Here is a 14,618-nt window from a genome sequence, read left to right on the forward strand (position 1 = left end):
AAACCTCTGCACAGACATAGAGGAATCAGTGGCATTTCTTGCAAGAGCTGAGTTACACAGGGTTTGCTTTTTTAAAAAATGCTGCTGAAAAGGCCCACTTCAAATAAACTCTGTGGTGCACAACTCAGCTAGCACGGATGGAGGACTTGCAGCCTCGCCTCATTGGGTTTGGGATGCTCTCTCATGGACTGTCTTGCAAACGACTTGCTGAGTAAGCCTATTGCATGAATATGTTTATTGCAGATTGCATGGGAGCAAAAAAAAGCCTGTCTCTCAAACACTGTCCCACTTCTACCACAGACTCCAGGCCTGAATTGCTAGTATGTAGATTTCCGATCGACTTCTGTGTTTACATGCACATGCTGCAGCGTAGTGCCTTTTTCATGCTTTGCGGCTGATACAGTGCCTGCTGCAAACGCTTGTTAGACTAATTTGTGGGTTATTCCTGCCAGCTCCAGAATGAGCTTCCGGCACAGCTACTGCAGAGCTGCTTGTGAGATACTCAAAGGGTTGGGAGAAAGAAGGAAGGGTTGTTTACGATTGGCCCCTACGTGCCAAGCCTGCTAGGCACCTTTAGAAGTTCACTGGCTATCGGAAAAGTCCATCTTGGACATAAAAGGTGCAATCTTAGCTATGCCAGCTTGTCCTAGAAGTGGAATCTCAATGTGCCTCTGGTTTGTCATTAGCAACCAAGGCCAGAGTTAATGTGGTGCTCCTGTTCTCAAGGAGAGCCTGACATACAAAAATTTCATATTCTTGCAGTTTCTAATCCATTCCGAGTTAGCTTTTCATTTTCTAAAGGCTGCTGACCTGCAAACTCACTGATAGCAGCAGTCTCCCCAATCAGTTCCAAAAAATGTGTACAGCCCTGATCAGTGGAAAGCTCCTTATACCAGATTCTCCTCCCTATGGATCCCATCATCTATCCTCTTTGTAGTTGCTGTACATGTTACCTGGAAGGCTGTGTCATTCCTGAACTGGGACAGCCTGGCTACAAGGATAGGAGTCTTGCAAGCTGGATTAGACCCTGTGTATGTGGGAGGAGACGACATGATTTGCCATGTGTGGAATGGGCAGTTCTGGGCAGCTGGATCGTCAGTCTAGGGCTAGTCCTGGTTGCGTCATGCAACACTGCAGCAGAGGCTACACAGATGTGATTGAAATTGGAAGGAAGTGCACCTGCCTTCCAGGAAAACTGCCACCAATTTTTTTTATTTTTGCCAAGCAGTGCAATCAAAATGATCTCTCACCAGTTGCCCTCCATGCTGCGGGTTCAGTTCAGTCTCCCTGCAACCAGTACCGAAGCAGTAAAGGACATAGCGACAAGGTTAATTGTGCACTGGTGCTTTGCATTTCAAAGTTCTCCTTTCCATTAGCAGTGACTTCCTGAGGAGGAACTGCTCGCTGAGGCAGCTGTGAGGGTCTCTTGGGTCTGCCTGTGCCTTGCAACCCTTGTCCAAAGCATTTGATGTGTGTACGTCTCTCTTTCCATGGAGTTCAGTGCTAAAGCGCAGCTGGCTGGGATGCTGCTTCACAGGAGCCCTGGTCTCCAAAGACCCATTTAATTTTCTCCTTCAAGGTGGTGTTAGCAGCACCAGGAAGCTGCTTCTGGCTGCCTTGGACAAGTGGGATGTCGGTCCTCTCCACAGCTGACGTCATGTTCTTTCCCTTAATTCCCCCTCTGGGACCAAGGCGAGAGCAGGCACTGCCAGCTCCGATCAGTGTTAACAGCCTGCTCTCCCAATGTGTGGCAGAGCAGAGTGCTGCCAATGTCACCCCCTTTCCAAGGCCAGATTCATTATTTAAGCGTCCAGGGGCAGTGGGAGAGAAGTGGAGGGGAGGATTATCTTCTTCTGCATGCGTAGTCCGTCCAAAGCACCCATTTCCTTCTCCCTGCGATCGGGGTGTGCCAGGAATGCGGGAACAGCCCTTAGCAATGGCTGGCTTCTTTTTGCTGTTGCCTATGCAGGCGGGTGGGGAAAGGAAATAAGCTCCTGAGCTGTGTATGGCTTTATCTGTAACTCTTCCATCTGCTCGCAGCAGTGCACAAATAACTACAGGGTGCCTGAGGAATTAGGTATTTGGAGCTAGTGCTTCTGCAGTCTGGCAGCACAGCAGCTCTGCGCAGGGCTCAGATGCTTTAACAAAGGCCAGCTCCTGCATGGGGAGGGCTCAGGGCAGCAGTTGTCAAGCTCGTTTTGTGGAGAGGGCCAAGTCACACTTTTAATTGCCGACTGTGGGCCAGGGCCATGCAAATTCAGCAAACCCCCAATCCTATAACGGCAGCAGCTCTCCCACCGCAACCAACAGGAGGTTGGTATTTGAGCTGGAGTGTGGAACAAGACCCACGGTTGGTACTAGAGAGCTGTTCTTTCAGCAGTGCTGATGTGGGTTCTATGCACCTCTGAAACCAGGCCCCAGGTTTGTAGTTAGCGTCTCATTCAGCATCACCCCCTCCCCCCCCCCCCCCAAAAAGGCAATCTCTGTTAAAGGACCACACCACTGTGTCTGCCCTTTGTTTATCTAGCTGTGTGGATGCAGTCACCTGATTTGTGGGCACAACTGTGGTAAGTGTTCAAGTGGAGTGCATCATTGTAACCTATGTTTGACAATCCAGTGTGCTTAAAGCACTATCATTAGGCTTGAGAGTCAACATCCCATTGAGATGAATAGAAGTATTTCACATTTCTGAGCTCCGGTTCTGGCTGAGAGCTCCTAACGACGAGTGCGAATTTGCTTTGTGTCAGTTTAAGCTTAGTTCTCATGTGGAAGGCTTTCTTCACAACACTTATAACCCACAGCAGCAGCAGTGTCACTCAAACCATCCTGCTGACTCCACCTCCTTCAGGTGTCGGTAATATGCTGGCAGCTGGGGAATGCCTTTTGCTCATCTCCTGCACACCCAGCTCTGCCTTCTTAGGAAGCTAGACACAGCAGACCATGCCTAGTCTTTCAGCTCTAGGTTGCTAATTCAGATCTCACTCAGACTAGTAATGAGAGCCATTCAAGTGTCCTATGTGATATGAGCTTGTAGTGGGTGAGTTCATGTCTCAAACGAGCAGCGCTGTCGGCAGCCAGGGAAGAACCAAGGATTGAACAGAGACATGGAGAATGCCCATTGCTCTCGGCCACAAAAGCTGCCCCTCCAGGAGTGGGTAGAGGTACATTGATTTGGGCGGCCAGCATGGCTGGCACTCAGGCACTCTTCAGAGTTTAGGGCACTTGGGGTGGAGGTAATTAAATACAGGCAAGGGGGGAGGGTTTGTGTGCATGTGTGGACACAAAACTCACTTCCTCATGGTCCATATTGGAGCACTCCTCTATGCCTGTTTTGTGTCAGGAGCAGCTCAGCTCCTGGGCACAGCAAAACCCAGCTTCAGGAGCGTCTGGGCGCCGCCTACTTTGCTGACTGGTTCGGAGCAATGAATGAATCTGCAGCAGACAGGACAGAGGTGTAAGCGTGGCGGACAACCTCCTCCATAAAGGAGGAGAAGCATGGAAAACCCTTTGTCCGTTTTCCTGCACTGGGCTTTGAGATGGTGAGGCTAGTCATTGGGTTGCTAGGGGAAGGCTCTCGCCAAGAAAAGAACAGCCATCGCTTCTCCATGGTTACTTTCAAACGATGTAATCTGCAGCCCTGCCCCTGGTGTTCGCTCCCTAAAAACACAGTGAGTGGAGAGCAGTAAATTCTAGCCCTGTACCTCTGGGTGCGTCTACACTGCAGAGAAAGGGGGGGTGTTAGCTCTGGTTAGCCGTTTGAGTTCAAGCCTATAGGGGTGTGTCTACGTTGCAGCTGGGAGCAAGTCTCCCAGCCTGGGTAGACATCTCGCATTAGCAGGGCTGAAGGTAGCATGCCAAAACTAGCAATGTGAACGTTCTGCCTTGGGCGGGAGCTAGGCCGACCCCTTAGGCTCGAAAGCCCAAGTTCCAGCACATACCCTAGGGGAATCGGGGGTTGAATTCCAGCTGCTAACCCAAGTTAAAAGCCGAGTTGATGTATCTTCACTGATGTTTTAACCCGAGTTAGCTAACGTAAGAACATAAGAATGGCCATACCGGGTCAGACCAAAGGTCCATCCAGCCCAGTATCCTGTCTACCACCAGTGACCAATGCCAGGTGCCCCAGAGGGAGTGAACCTAACAGGCAATGATCAGGTGATCTCTCTCCTGCCATCCATTTCCACCCTCTGACAAACAGAGGCTAGGGACACCATTCCTTACCCAGCCTGGCTAATACCCATTAATGGACTTAACCTCCATGAATTTATCTAGTTCTTTTAAACAGTTATAGTCCCAGCCTTCACAACCTCCTCAGGCAAGGAGTTCCACAGGTTGACTGTGCGCTGTGTGAAGAAGAACTTCCTTTTATTTGTTTTAAACCTGCTGCCCATTAATTTCATTTGGTGACCCCTAGTTCTTATATTATGGGAACAAGTAAATAACTTCCTTATTCACTTTCTCCACATCACACATGATTTTATATACCTCTATCATGTCCCCCCTTAGTCTCCTCTTTTCCAAGCTGAAAAGTCCCAGCCTCTTTAATCTCGCCTCATATGGGACCCATTCCAAACCCCTAATCATTTTAGTTGCCCTTCTTTGAACCTTTTCTAATGCCTGTATATCTTTTTTGAGATGAGACCACATCTGTACACAGTATTCAAGATGTGGGCATCCCATGGATTTATATAAGGGCAATAAGATTTTCTCCATCTTATTCTCTGTTCTTTTTTTAATGATTCCTAACATCCTGTTTGCTTTTTTGACTGCCGCTGCACACTGCGTGGACGTCTTCAGAGAACTATCCACGATGACTCCAAGATCTCTTTCCTGATTAGCTGTAGCTAAATTAGCGTGTGGGTTACCCACCCATTCAAGGTGTGGTATTGGACTCAGGAAGTCAGGGGTGGGGGCAAACATGAAGTTGGGCAGAGACACTCCACTGATGCAGCAAAGATAATGGCTCAGCTGCTAAAAGAACCAGGATAGCCCTCTCCCTTCCCCCACCCCCTTCAGGAATGGCTTTTGCAGAGCCCTTAGGGTCAGGGGAAAACTGGGAATCCATCTTGGAAGTTTCCCTCGCTTTAGATCCAGTTCTGCTTCCATCCCACGGGAAGCTGGTGAAGGAAAAAGCCATGTACAGCTAACAAAGAAGCAGAGGAAAGATCATGGTCTGCCAGTTCCTGAATTTTCACAAGGGCTCAGCCCACCTGCTCTGAGCAGATAATCCTGCTCCGGAGGAAAGCGAGTGAACCTTGCCAACCTGGCCTCTCCCCTGGGTAACCAGTTCAGAACCCTGCAGCTGCTGTTTTGTTCATACAAAAGCCAGGAACTCTGCAGTGTTTTCTGCTGCCTACGACGATTCTCTCTTGTTTGCCTGAGGTATGTTTGGCTGTGAACCTTGTCCCTAACAGTGGGGCGTGCAAGTTCAACACTGGACTAACCATTTCCATGGCCCTGAGCGGAGACTATGAATATAGTCCTCTGCCTGCTCCACGTAAGGACAGGATATGGAAAACAAGCTGTCTTTAACACCCCCCCCCCCCAGCCTTCAAGGCTGGCACTGATTGGGGCAGGCAGGCAGAACTCCAAGCCTATGGAAGGGTGCACTGGGCCCTGCCCAAGTGATTGGAGAGCAGTCAGGGAGCTGTAGTAAAATGTGTGTCCAAGTCGTAGCAAAATGACTAGGGGATACCCACAGTGAAACCAGCAGTTGTGGATCCGCTTTCTTCATGGCTGCTTGTTCCTTCTTGTTCGCCGACCCCAGGGTGCTGCCAGTTTGGCCCACCAGTCCAATCCACCCCGGAGACCCTTCGAGGGAGCTTCCCCTAAGCAATGTCTAGAATTCAAACAAGCTCCAACACTGGTAGTTTAACCCAAAACAGTTGCAGTCGTGATGTTGTTTATTTAGTGCGTTTTTTATTTTCACCTATAGATTCTGATCCTTTTTCCTTGAAAGGGTACAAGCTTGTCTCTGACGTGAAGGTGTTTGTCTAATCCAGCCCTGTACTGCATTCTCTGTGAGCCGAAGGACTGGAACAGTGCCTGGAACTACTGTGGAATTGCTTCTGGTTTGTGTCCTGTGAAAGCAAACATCAAGGCTGCGTGTGGGGTCTGGGCGTCTGCTACTTCCCTGCACCGAGCTTGGCCTGATTTTCAGTTTAGGAGGGAAAGGAACGCAGCTTCAGGTAAGAATTACCTGACCCTGTAGGTCTCTCAGCTTCTAAGTGGGAGCAGTTGGTGGCTCACTAGTGCAAAATCAGGGTGAACGGGGGGCATTTCTGGCTAGTTTAATAGTGACCTAATGGTATGGAGGACATGGATATTTATTATAGCTCCATTAATGCCCATAGGACTTTGCCAGACACTAAGATGGCCAAGTGTTGCCTGTTCTAGCCTGATTTTCACAAGTGCTGAGCACCTGCCATTCCTAACAGCTTCAACAATTAGCGTTCCTGGAACAAAATAGGTTGCTAAGTATTTGGGAGTTTCGCCGTGTGATTTGGGGTCCTGTTTTCTAGCCCCAGTGGAAGTTTGGAGTATACTTAGTCCATTGTGCTCTCTAGGGATGAAAAGCTATTGATGCTGATGTGAGGCAGCACCCACCTGCAGTGGGACTGACGGAACAGGAAATTAGACGGGAATCAGCCTGGGAGCATATTGGAAATCCACGAAGAGGAGGTGAGGGAGAGTGGACAGGGATTCCTGGGGTGCTCAGTCAGAGGTGAAATTGCTAAGCAAGCTTCAGGCAGCAATTCTGTCTTTGCCAGGGGTTAGGTCATAGGCTCGGTGGTTGGGCACCTGATGGTAATGTACACAGTTAGGGAGGCTGACCGTCTCCTTTGATCTTGATGAGAATTTGGGATTGTCTCTGCCCTTCTGGAATATTGGGACGATTGGGTATAAAATGGGAGGGAGGGGGGAGAGGAGGAGCGGGAGCTAAACATGGCTCTGGTTTGAGGCTCACAAATGTGGGTGTATTGGGTTTGGGATGAGTTTCCTTTTCTGGATGTCTGAAAGCAGCAACACACCAAACTGATAACGAATGCGTGAGAACTAGTGGCCCCAGCCGGCTTTCTTTATAGGAGGTCAGGCTGGGTGATCAGAGTGGTCACTTATGACCATGATAAGGTCAGGGAACTCAGGAGACCCAAGTTCTGTTCCTGGCTCTGCCACTGACCCTGCTGTGTGACCTTGGGCAAGTCATTTTCCCTATCTGGGGCCCTGTTTCCCCTCCCTCCCTCAGTCTGCTTAGGTCTGTTTCGGTTTAGGCTGTCAGCTCTTCGGGGCAAGGACTCTCTCCCTGTGTGTCTGTGCAGCATCCAGCGCAATGGGGCCCGGATCTTGCTTGGGACCTCCAGGCATGACTGTAATACAGCTGATAACATTCTGTTTCTGCAAGAACACTTTGCATTCAGGCGTGGTAGGGCACAGTCTTCTTTGTGGAGGGGGAGGAGGTGCTGAAGGCAGGATGGTGTGTGCCCACTGGAAACGTGTTCCAGAATATTTCTCTCTCAATTTCAGTGAAACTTTTTTTTTTTAAAGAAGTAAACATTTTTCTAGGGTGCTGGAAAGCAAACTCAATAATCTTGCACTAGGTCTGAAGCTCTGGAGTGTGAAACTGATCCAAACAAAGAGAAACTGACCAGCGTTTCCACACTGAGGGGGAAAGTAGGGATTTAGGGAGACCTGCGGTTGCATCTTTTCTTAATAAGTTTAATGGTTTTTATTTGGGAGGGGCCCTAGAACCCTAGATCAGAACCTCTTTGAATTTCAGGAGTGCGATCCAGATCCACATCTTCAAGTCTAATTCCTCCCAATGGATTGGGTTGCACGTTGGATCCGAAATCACATGGGGACAAATGGGTCCCCGTTCCAGTTCATTCCAAGTTGGCAGAAATGTCACAAGAAGAGCTACTTGGATGGAGACGTAAGCCATTTAGGGCTGAAATCTCATGAGAATAGCCTGCAAAGTTGGTGTGTTATTGAATCCATCCTGATTCATCCTCTAACCCAAACTGGATCAAAATCCAAACTGCTGCACGCTAGTTTTTATGAAATAGATGGTTACAAACTTGTTACAATACAAGAACTTGACGCTAGTCACTGTGCTGCACACCGTAGCCACAAAGGACCCCATGCTGTGAACTCTCAACACCACAATGCCACCCCTCCCACATATTTAATGCAAAAGAGAATCTCTCCCTCCGATGTTAGCAGTGTAGGGCCTATGACATGCCGTGCAGCAGCTCTGATTCCATTCAGAAGAGAGTGGTGTTACGTGATCTGCATTCCTCCTGATTAATTTCTGCATGGGCTGGGAATAAATACCTTCTCATTCCCAAAACTGAGCCCTCCTACTAAGGGGAATAAGTGCACTATACCTGTCCTCTAGCTATCAAGAAGGTTTTGGTCTTCAGGGCTGCCTTTCATCAGCTCTGTATTGACTTAGCATCTGCTGTTCTCGGGCTTCCAGCATGGGATGCTTCTGACTCTCTCTGGAACCTGCACTCTCACCAAGGCCAGCAAGAGAAAGGAAACCATGTTGGGATCAGTGTTCTCAGCACCTGTCGCATCTCAAGAGAAGCCTTTTAGTTTGCAGTCCCTTTTCCCTTCCCTCCTTCCTCCCCATTGAACAGCTCCAGCGCCGTGCATTGTGGGAGCTGTAGTACGAAGGCAGCTGCTGTTTTCCCTCAATCCAAGGGGGTGTCCGGCCTGTGACTTTCTCCTGGCTCTTCGCTCTCTCGTGACAGTTGCGGAGGCCTGCAGCATTCGAGTGCCAGGCATAATGCATGTAAAGACCAATGATTTATTTGTTGTGGCTGCGATGAGGACAAAGATTAGGTGCCCAGAGAGAACAATGTTCCTTTCCCTCCCTCTGTGCCACCATTCCCACCCATTGTGCTTTCAGCCTGGAGTCATTTCCAGCACTAGCTGCATTTAGATTGCCGGAGCCGTTCCTGTAAAGGAAATAAACCCAAACCCACAGTTTGGGAACCGCTTTTCTTTCCCAGGCTTCAGCCACTGCGATTGGTTTCCCTGAAGCGATTTGAAACAGAAGAGTCCCTTTATATTAGAATATAGGAGCCTAAATTACAGAGGAGATGGGCAGCTGGAGCACTGATCTGCTGAACCTAGAGCACATCTGAAACTCACAGGCCCTCTGTACTATAGCCAACCCCCCCTCTCCCCCAGGAACGTTATTGTACGTGTAGGTACTGACACGGCGCAGTAGTTGAACACCTCGTTCTCTTTAATATGTTTATTCTCACAGCCTCTCTCGGAGGCAGGGCAGGGCTATTGTGTCGCCAACTTACAGCAGGGGATTTGAGACACAGGGAGACTCTCTTGCCATGGGCCACACAAACGGCCTGTGGTGAAACGAGGAACCGAACCTGGGTTTCCCAAGTCTTGGGCCAGTGCGTCGGGCCCGAGCCGATCAGCCATTCTAGGAGCAGCATCCCCTTCCTTTGCGGGCGGCGAGCCTCCCCCAGGATTCTAAAGCCCGTTGCAAACTACAGGCCAAGTGGTGACATGCTGAGTCCTGTTTTACTCCCTCCCAACTTGAGCAAAGCTCCTGAGGAAGTCACTCGGGTGCGTCTGCCTGAGTAAAAAGGAAAAATAAATGACTGTGTGGCATTTGGGCTGGTGTCCATGCAGCAGCCTGTCTGCAATGCACCTCCCTCTGGGTTGGAGGGTGGCATCCAACCTGTGCCCAGCTTGCTGCATGATAGGCCTATGGAGGAAGTGCTAAATCCTCACTCCTGTGAAGGTGTCATGGCCCTACGGAGCAGGCAGGCCCTGTGTTTTTATAGCCTCATTCAAAAGGACCCCTCAAAGCAGTAAACTGCACAGAACTCAGTCAGAGAAGGATAAAGGTCTGAGTCAGCTTTACTGGGATTTGAACCTGTGACTGCAGCATTTCAAACCTGATGCTCAAACTGCTAAGCCATCCCTTGTGCGTGCAAGGCCGCAAACTGTCCTGTGATTGAAATGAGGGTGCCCAGAGCTCTTCAGTGTCATGCAGTTTCAGGATGCCTTGCTGTTTGCACTAGGAGAAAATCTCACACTCCCATCTGGTTCTGTTTAACCCCCGTGTTATTCAGGGGTCACAGATGGAAATGACCACCCTGTCTCTATCACCCTCCTAGGGACCACGCACCAATCACAGAGAGCGCGCGGTGAATCGGTGTGCAGACTGCTTTTGCCTTCCTTTTCCCCTCTCCCCTCATCAGAACTGCTCAGACGAGGGATCATTCGGCTCTCCAGCAGCATGTTTCATCTTCTGAGATACAACACGGTGTTTGCTTTGCCACTCTGGCTCCCAGGAGTTTCATCCTGGGTCCCCCAGAGGGCAGCCATCTCCATGTGTCACAGACGGAGGGGTAGCCTGGTCCCCAGATGATGAGAGCTTTGGAGATTAGAACAAGGACTCTGAATTGGACCCAGACACCCCTGAATAGCCTCCTCCCTAACTGAATAAAAGCCACCTATGCTAGGAAGAACTTCCAGCTAAGTTCTCCTCACACCTTCTATGGGTCATCTCAATTATCACTTCTAAGTTTTTTTTCTCCTGCTGATGATAGCTCATCTCAATTGATTAGACTCTTCCTGTTGGTATGCATACTTCCACCTTTCCATGTTCTCTGTCTGTATAAATATCTCCTGTCTGTGTGTTCGTCTATGCAGCCGAAGAAGTGAGCTGTAGCTCACGAAAGCTCATGCTGAAATAAATTTGTTAGTCTCTCAGGTGCCGCAAGTCCTCCTGTTCTTTTTCCAACTAACTAGATGCGTTAGGCAACAACGGACGTGTCTCCCAGGAGGGTGGAGGGAAGCACTATTACTTGGGATTTTGTACAAGATTGGCCAAAACTCTAGAAAATATGCCATAGCGAAGAATCCTGCATTGGCTCCAGGGAGGTGGGCTGGGGGCTCTGACACTTTTTTTTCAGTTTCTAGAGGGTCTATGATGAAGGTGGAATTAATTGGACCCAACTCTTTGTAATTTATTGAGGATGAAGTGGTCTCTTTCCAGTTACTCCCCTCACCCACAGTGATCTTCCAGTATCTCCCTCCCACACACATCAAGCAGCAGCCACATGTCGTATCACAAATTATCTTTATTTTTCTCTTACGATTGTAAACAAGAATACAGTACTTTCCAAATCACATGGAACAAGAGTCTGTGCAACAATGCAGTGAGATTTCAAATGTCCAAAGTGCCTCTTACATTCGCTTCCTTTCCAGATTCATGCAACCCTGAAGAACATACAGTACACGGAATAGCTGTCCTCTGAATCTGAATTTGGCCAGTTGAACACGTGCAATCTGTCTCTACTGGGACAGAAACTTTAGTTAATTGAATAGTCTCTAGTGCAATGGTTTAGAAAGCAACTCGGATCATCTGAGCCCTTGGGTTTTTATAGGCACAGTCTAGTATTGCAGCGTTCCCTTTTTCGCTCCAGTTGTCTATATTTGATACAGTTAAAACATTCCATTACCTAATACCACCCAGGGTACTCAACATGCAAAAGGAGCCACCATTAGTTTTTGTATTAAAACATAGTGAACACTAGAGGGCAGCAAACTACAGAGTTCAGAAAAATTTATTGTCTTGAAAAAGCTGGTCATAAATAACAATAAAATAAATAATGCATAAATATTTTTTTTTAAAAAAAAAGGTGATTTGGTTCTGGTCCATTGTTACAGGGGAAACAATGGATCTTTGATGTAGAAAATAATATCTGAAGAGCTGAGGTAATTAACCAGGCTGTATAAAAGCCAAAAGAACAAAAGATATTCTCTCTTTTTAAAAAATGTACCATAAATATTGTGTCAAAGAAAATATTTATGGAGGATCTCTCACACACTCACAAATATACATATTTATTTATTATGGATAAAAAATAAATACTTTTTCTTCTGTAAATTCTAAAAGTGGAAAAATAAAGGAAGAGAGCAGCTCATGCACACAAGGGAAGGGGAATCATAGAAGACACAGAATCTTTAAGAGCTCTCACAAAATCTCTGTGGTTGTGCAAAAAGGGGAACATTGTGTGCAAATGGGTCTTTGGACCGAGGGCTGATGAGTCAGACGTCGCTTGGAGATCTGGACCTGAAAGGCATTGTGGAAGAGAAGCACCCACAGCACACAGTCCACAGCACTTTCTGGATCTCTTGGTTCCTGAAGGCATAGATAACAGGGTTAATCATGGAGTTGTAGGTAGCAGGGAGGATGGTCATGTAGGTATAGAGGGCTGGGTAGGTGTAATCTCCCAGGAGGCAGTAAATGGCAAAGGGTAGCCAGCAAGAAGCAAAAGTCCCCAAGATGACAGCTAAGGTGGAGATGCCTTTCCTGGTGGTGACGTAGTGTGAGGTGGCCAGGAAGTGCCTCTGCACAGCGATCTGGTGGGCGTGCCTGCAAACGATCTTGCAGATCTGGACGTACAGCTGCAACATCACCGCAAAGACCATGAAGAAGGAGATGGAGAGGATGATGAGGTTGTTCTTGGTCAGGGGCTTCACAATGCTGCAGGTGGAGATGTCTTTCAAGCAGTTCCAGCCCATGACAGGCAGCAGCCCAAAGCAGATGGAAAATCCCCAGGTCAGGATCAGCATGATGTAAGTCCTGGTGACCGTCCTTTCTGAATAGTAAGTCAGTGCATTGTAGAGGGAAAGGTAGCGGTCTACAGTGATGGCCAGCAGGCTGGCCACGCTGGCAGTGAATGAGCTCACCAGTAGCCCCACGGTGATGAGGTTCACCACCTGCGACTGGATGCAATAGACAAAGGCAAAGTGGAATATCAGCCCCAGGCCGGCCAGGAAGTCAGCAATGGCAAGACTCCCAATGAGCAGGAACATTGGAGTCCGGAACGCAGGGGTGTAAAATATGACAGCTACCACAATCGCGTTCTCACAGGAGATGATGGTCCCAGATATGCAAAGTACCACATCCCAGGGATTCAGGACAAGAGGTTGCACCACGGAGTCCAGGTTCAAGGAGCTGCTGCTGCCGTTACTGGCTGCAAACCAGCCCTGCTGGCCTTCAGTGGAGTTGTGGGACACGTCCTTGTTCATGACGTCCAGGTGTGACCTGCGAAGGCATAGCACCAACTTCCACTTAGTGTCATTCTGGGCATACAAAGGCTCTGGCATGCAAACTGACTTGTTTTACTCCTGAGCATCTCTGAGCCCTGATCAGTGTCCAGTCTCTCAGTGGCAGATTTTGGGGGGCAGGCTCACCCACCTCGCTTCCCATGGGCTTTCCCAAAAGCTGGCTCTGATCAAGGCTTACACAGTAGGCTACAGTGCAGGTTCGATTGATTTAAGCTACCCAGGTGTGGAGTATGCTCACCATTTGCTCCTACGATGGGGATATTTCTGGTCAGTTTTGCACTTTTTCCTCTTTTTTTTTGAGCAGGCAAAAAGAAAGGGGGGGGTGGAGAGGGTGAGGGGGCAGGAAACTCCCTCATCCAGTTGTTTCCTTGCCTGTGTTTGCTTCCACTGAGCTGCATGCAGTGCACAATTGCAGTGGACAAGTACCCCACAGCTGGAACTAAATTTTTTACCTCACAGGGGCTTTTACTAATTTAGCCCTAACTGCTGACGCTGTAACGTTTAGAGCGCTAAATCCTCAGTAATGGAAAGAGGAGGCTGGGCATCACGTCCCTGACCATTAGCCTAAGTACATATTTTTTTCTTTTCATGCTACATCCCTTGCTTGGGCTCCGGCAGATCGATACCTGAGAGCTGCCACCCGCCAAACAGCTGCTTTCTCAACCCTGCCATGCATCTGAATTTGCATTGGGATTGCTGAAAACCCTTATTTTACTGCTGCTGGCTGGCTGCTGGGTTGGGGGTTGGTTTTTCATTTTTAATGCAGTTCTCTACCTGGAAAGCTGCGCCCTCAGGTCAGTTATAAACCCAGGCTCTAGGTTAACATGCGAACCTTGTCTGCTCCGACGTGCCAGCCAGTGGAGCGAGACTTTGCTTTACATTTAAGGGGGGGGGAGAGAATTAATGTCTGTAACCCCCCCCCATCCTTCTTTTAAACCTTATTTTGCTCTTCTGCAAGTTCTAACGCTCCCGGGGGTCCAGGGCGTCTGAGCTGCAATGGAGGGGGACGCAAAAAGGGCTCCCCACCCCCCATGCACAGAGAGAGGCGCCTCACCTGGTGCGCTGGGGCAGGGAAGTCCGCCTGGCTCCTTTGCGGCTCCTCTGCGGCTGCTCCGGTCCTGCTGGCAGGCTGCAGGCGGAGGCTCCGTTCCATGGGCGGCTGCAGAGAGACGGGGCTGGGGGAGACGCCGCGGAGTTATAGTGAAGTCGCCGCTTTTGGGGGTGACTCACTCCCCCCTCCCCGGTTTTTTTTTTTTTTTGCCGCTGCCTGAGCCTGCGGCTCCTCCTGGCTCGCTGCTGGGTGACGTCAATGAGACGCAGGAGCCAATCACCTGCGGGGCGAGGAGCGGCGCGTGCGGCGCGGCATAGTAATTGGGTTCCCACTGGAGAATTCCATTCATAAAGCGCCCCCCCCGCCCCGCCCCCTCCCCGTCCCCGGGGCTCGCGGGAGCGGTCAGGTGCCTCCCCCCCCCCCGAGTTCCGTCCTTGCAGCGCCCGCTGCT

At 49.3% G+C, this 14,618-nt stretch overlaps 1 protein-coding gene across 1 annotated transcript; it reads right to left on the minus strand.

Moving 5' to 3' along the window:
* Positions 1-11,124: 11,124 nt before the first annotated feature.
* On the minus strand, positions 11,125-14,342 carry GPR3 (G protein-coupled receptor 3). Its single transcript, XM_044998181.1, has 2 exons — positions 14,171-14,342; positions 11,125-13,093 (listed from the first exon to the last, which is right to left on the minus strand). Exon 2 carries the CDS (start codon positions 13,075-13,077, stop codon positions 12,091-12,093), a length of 987 nt encoding a protein of 328 aa, XP_044854116.1. The 5' UTR covers positions 13,078-13,093; positions 14,171-14,342; the 3' UTR covers positions 11,125-12,090.
* Positions 14,343-14,618: the final 276 nt, after the last annotated feature.

Source organism: Mauremys mutica, chromosome 23, assembly GCF_020497125.1.
Source record: "Mauremys mutica isolate MM-2020 ecotype Southern chromosome 23, ASM2049712v1, whole genome shotgun sequence".
NCBI lineage: Eukaryota > Metazoa > Chordata > Testudines > Geoemydidae > Mauremys > Mauremys mutica.

Excerpts from the sequence above, each read along its gene's own strand:
- GPR3 (XM_044998181.1), bottom strand. The coding sequence starts at position 13,077 with ATGAACAAGGACGTGTCCCACAACTCCACTGAAGGCCAGCAGGGCTGG.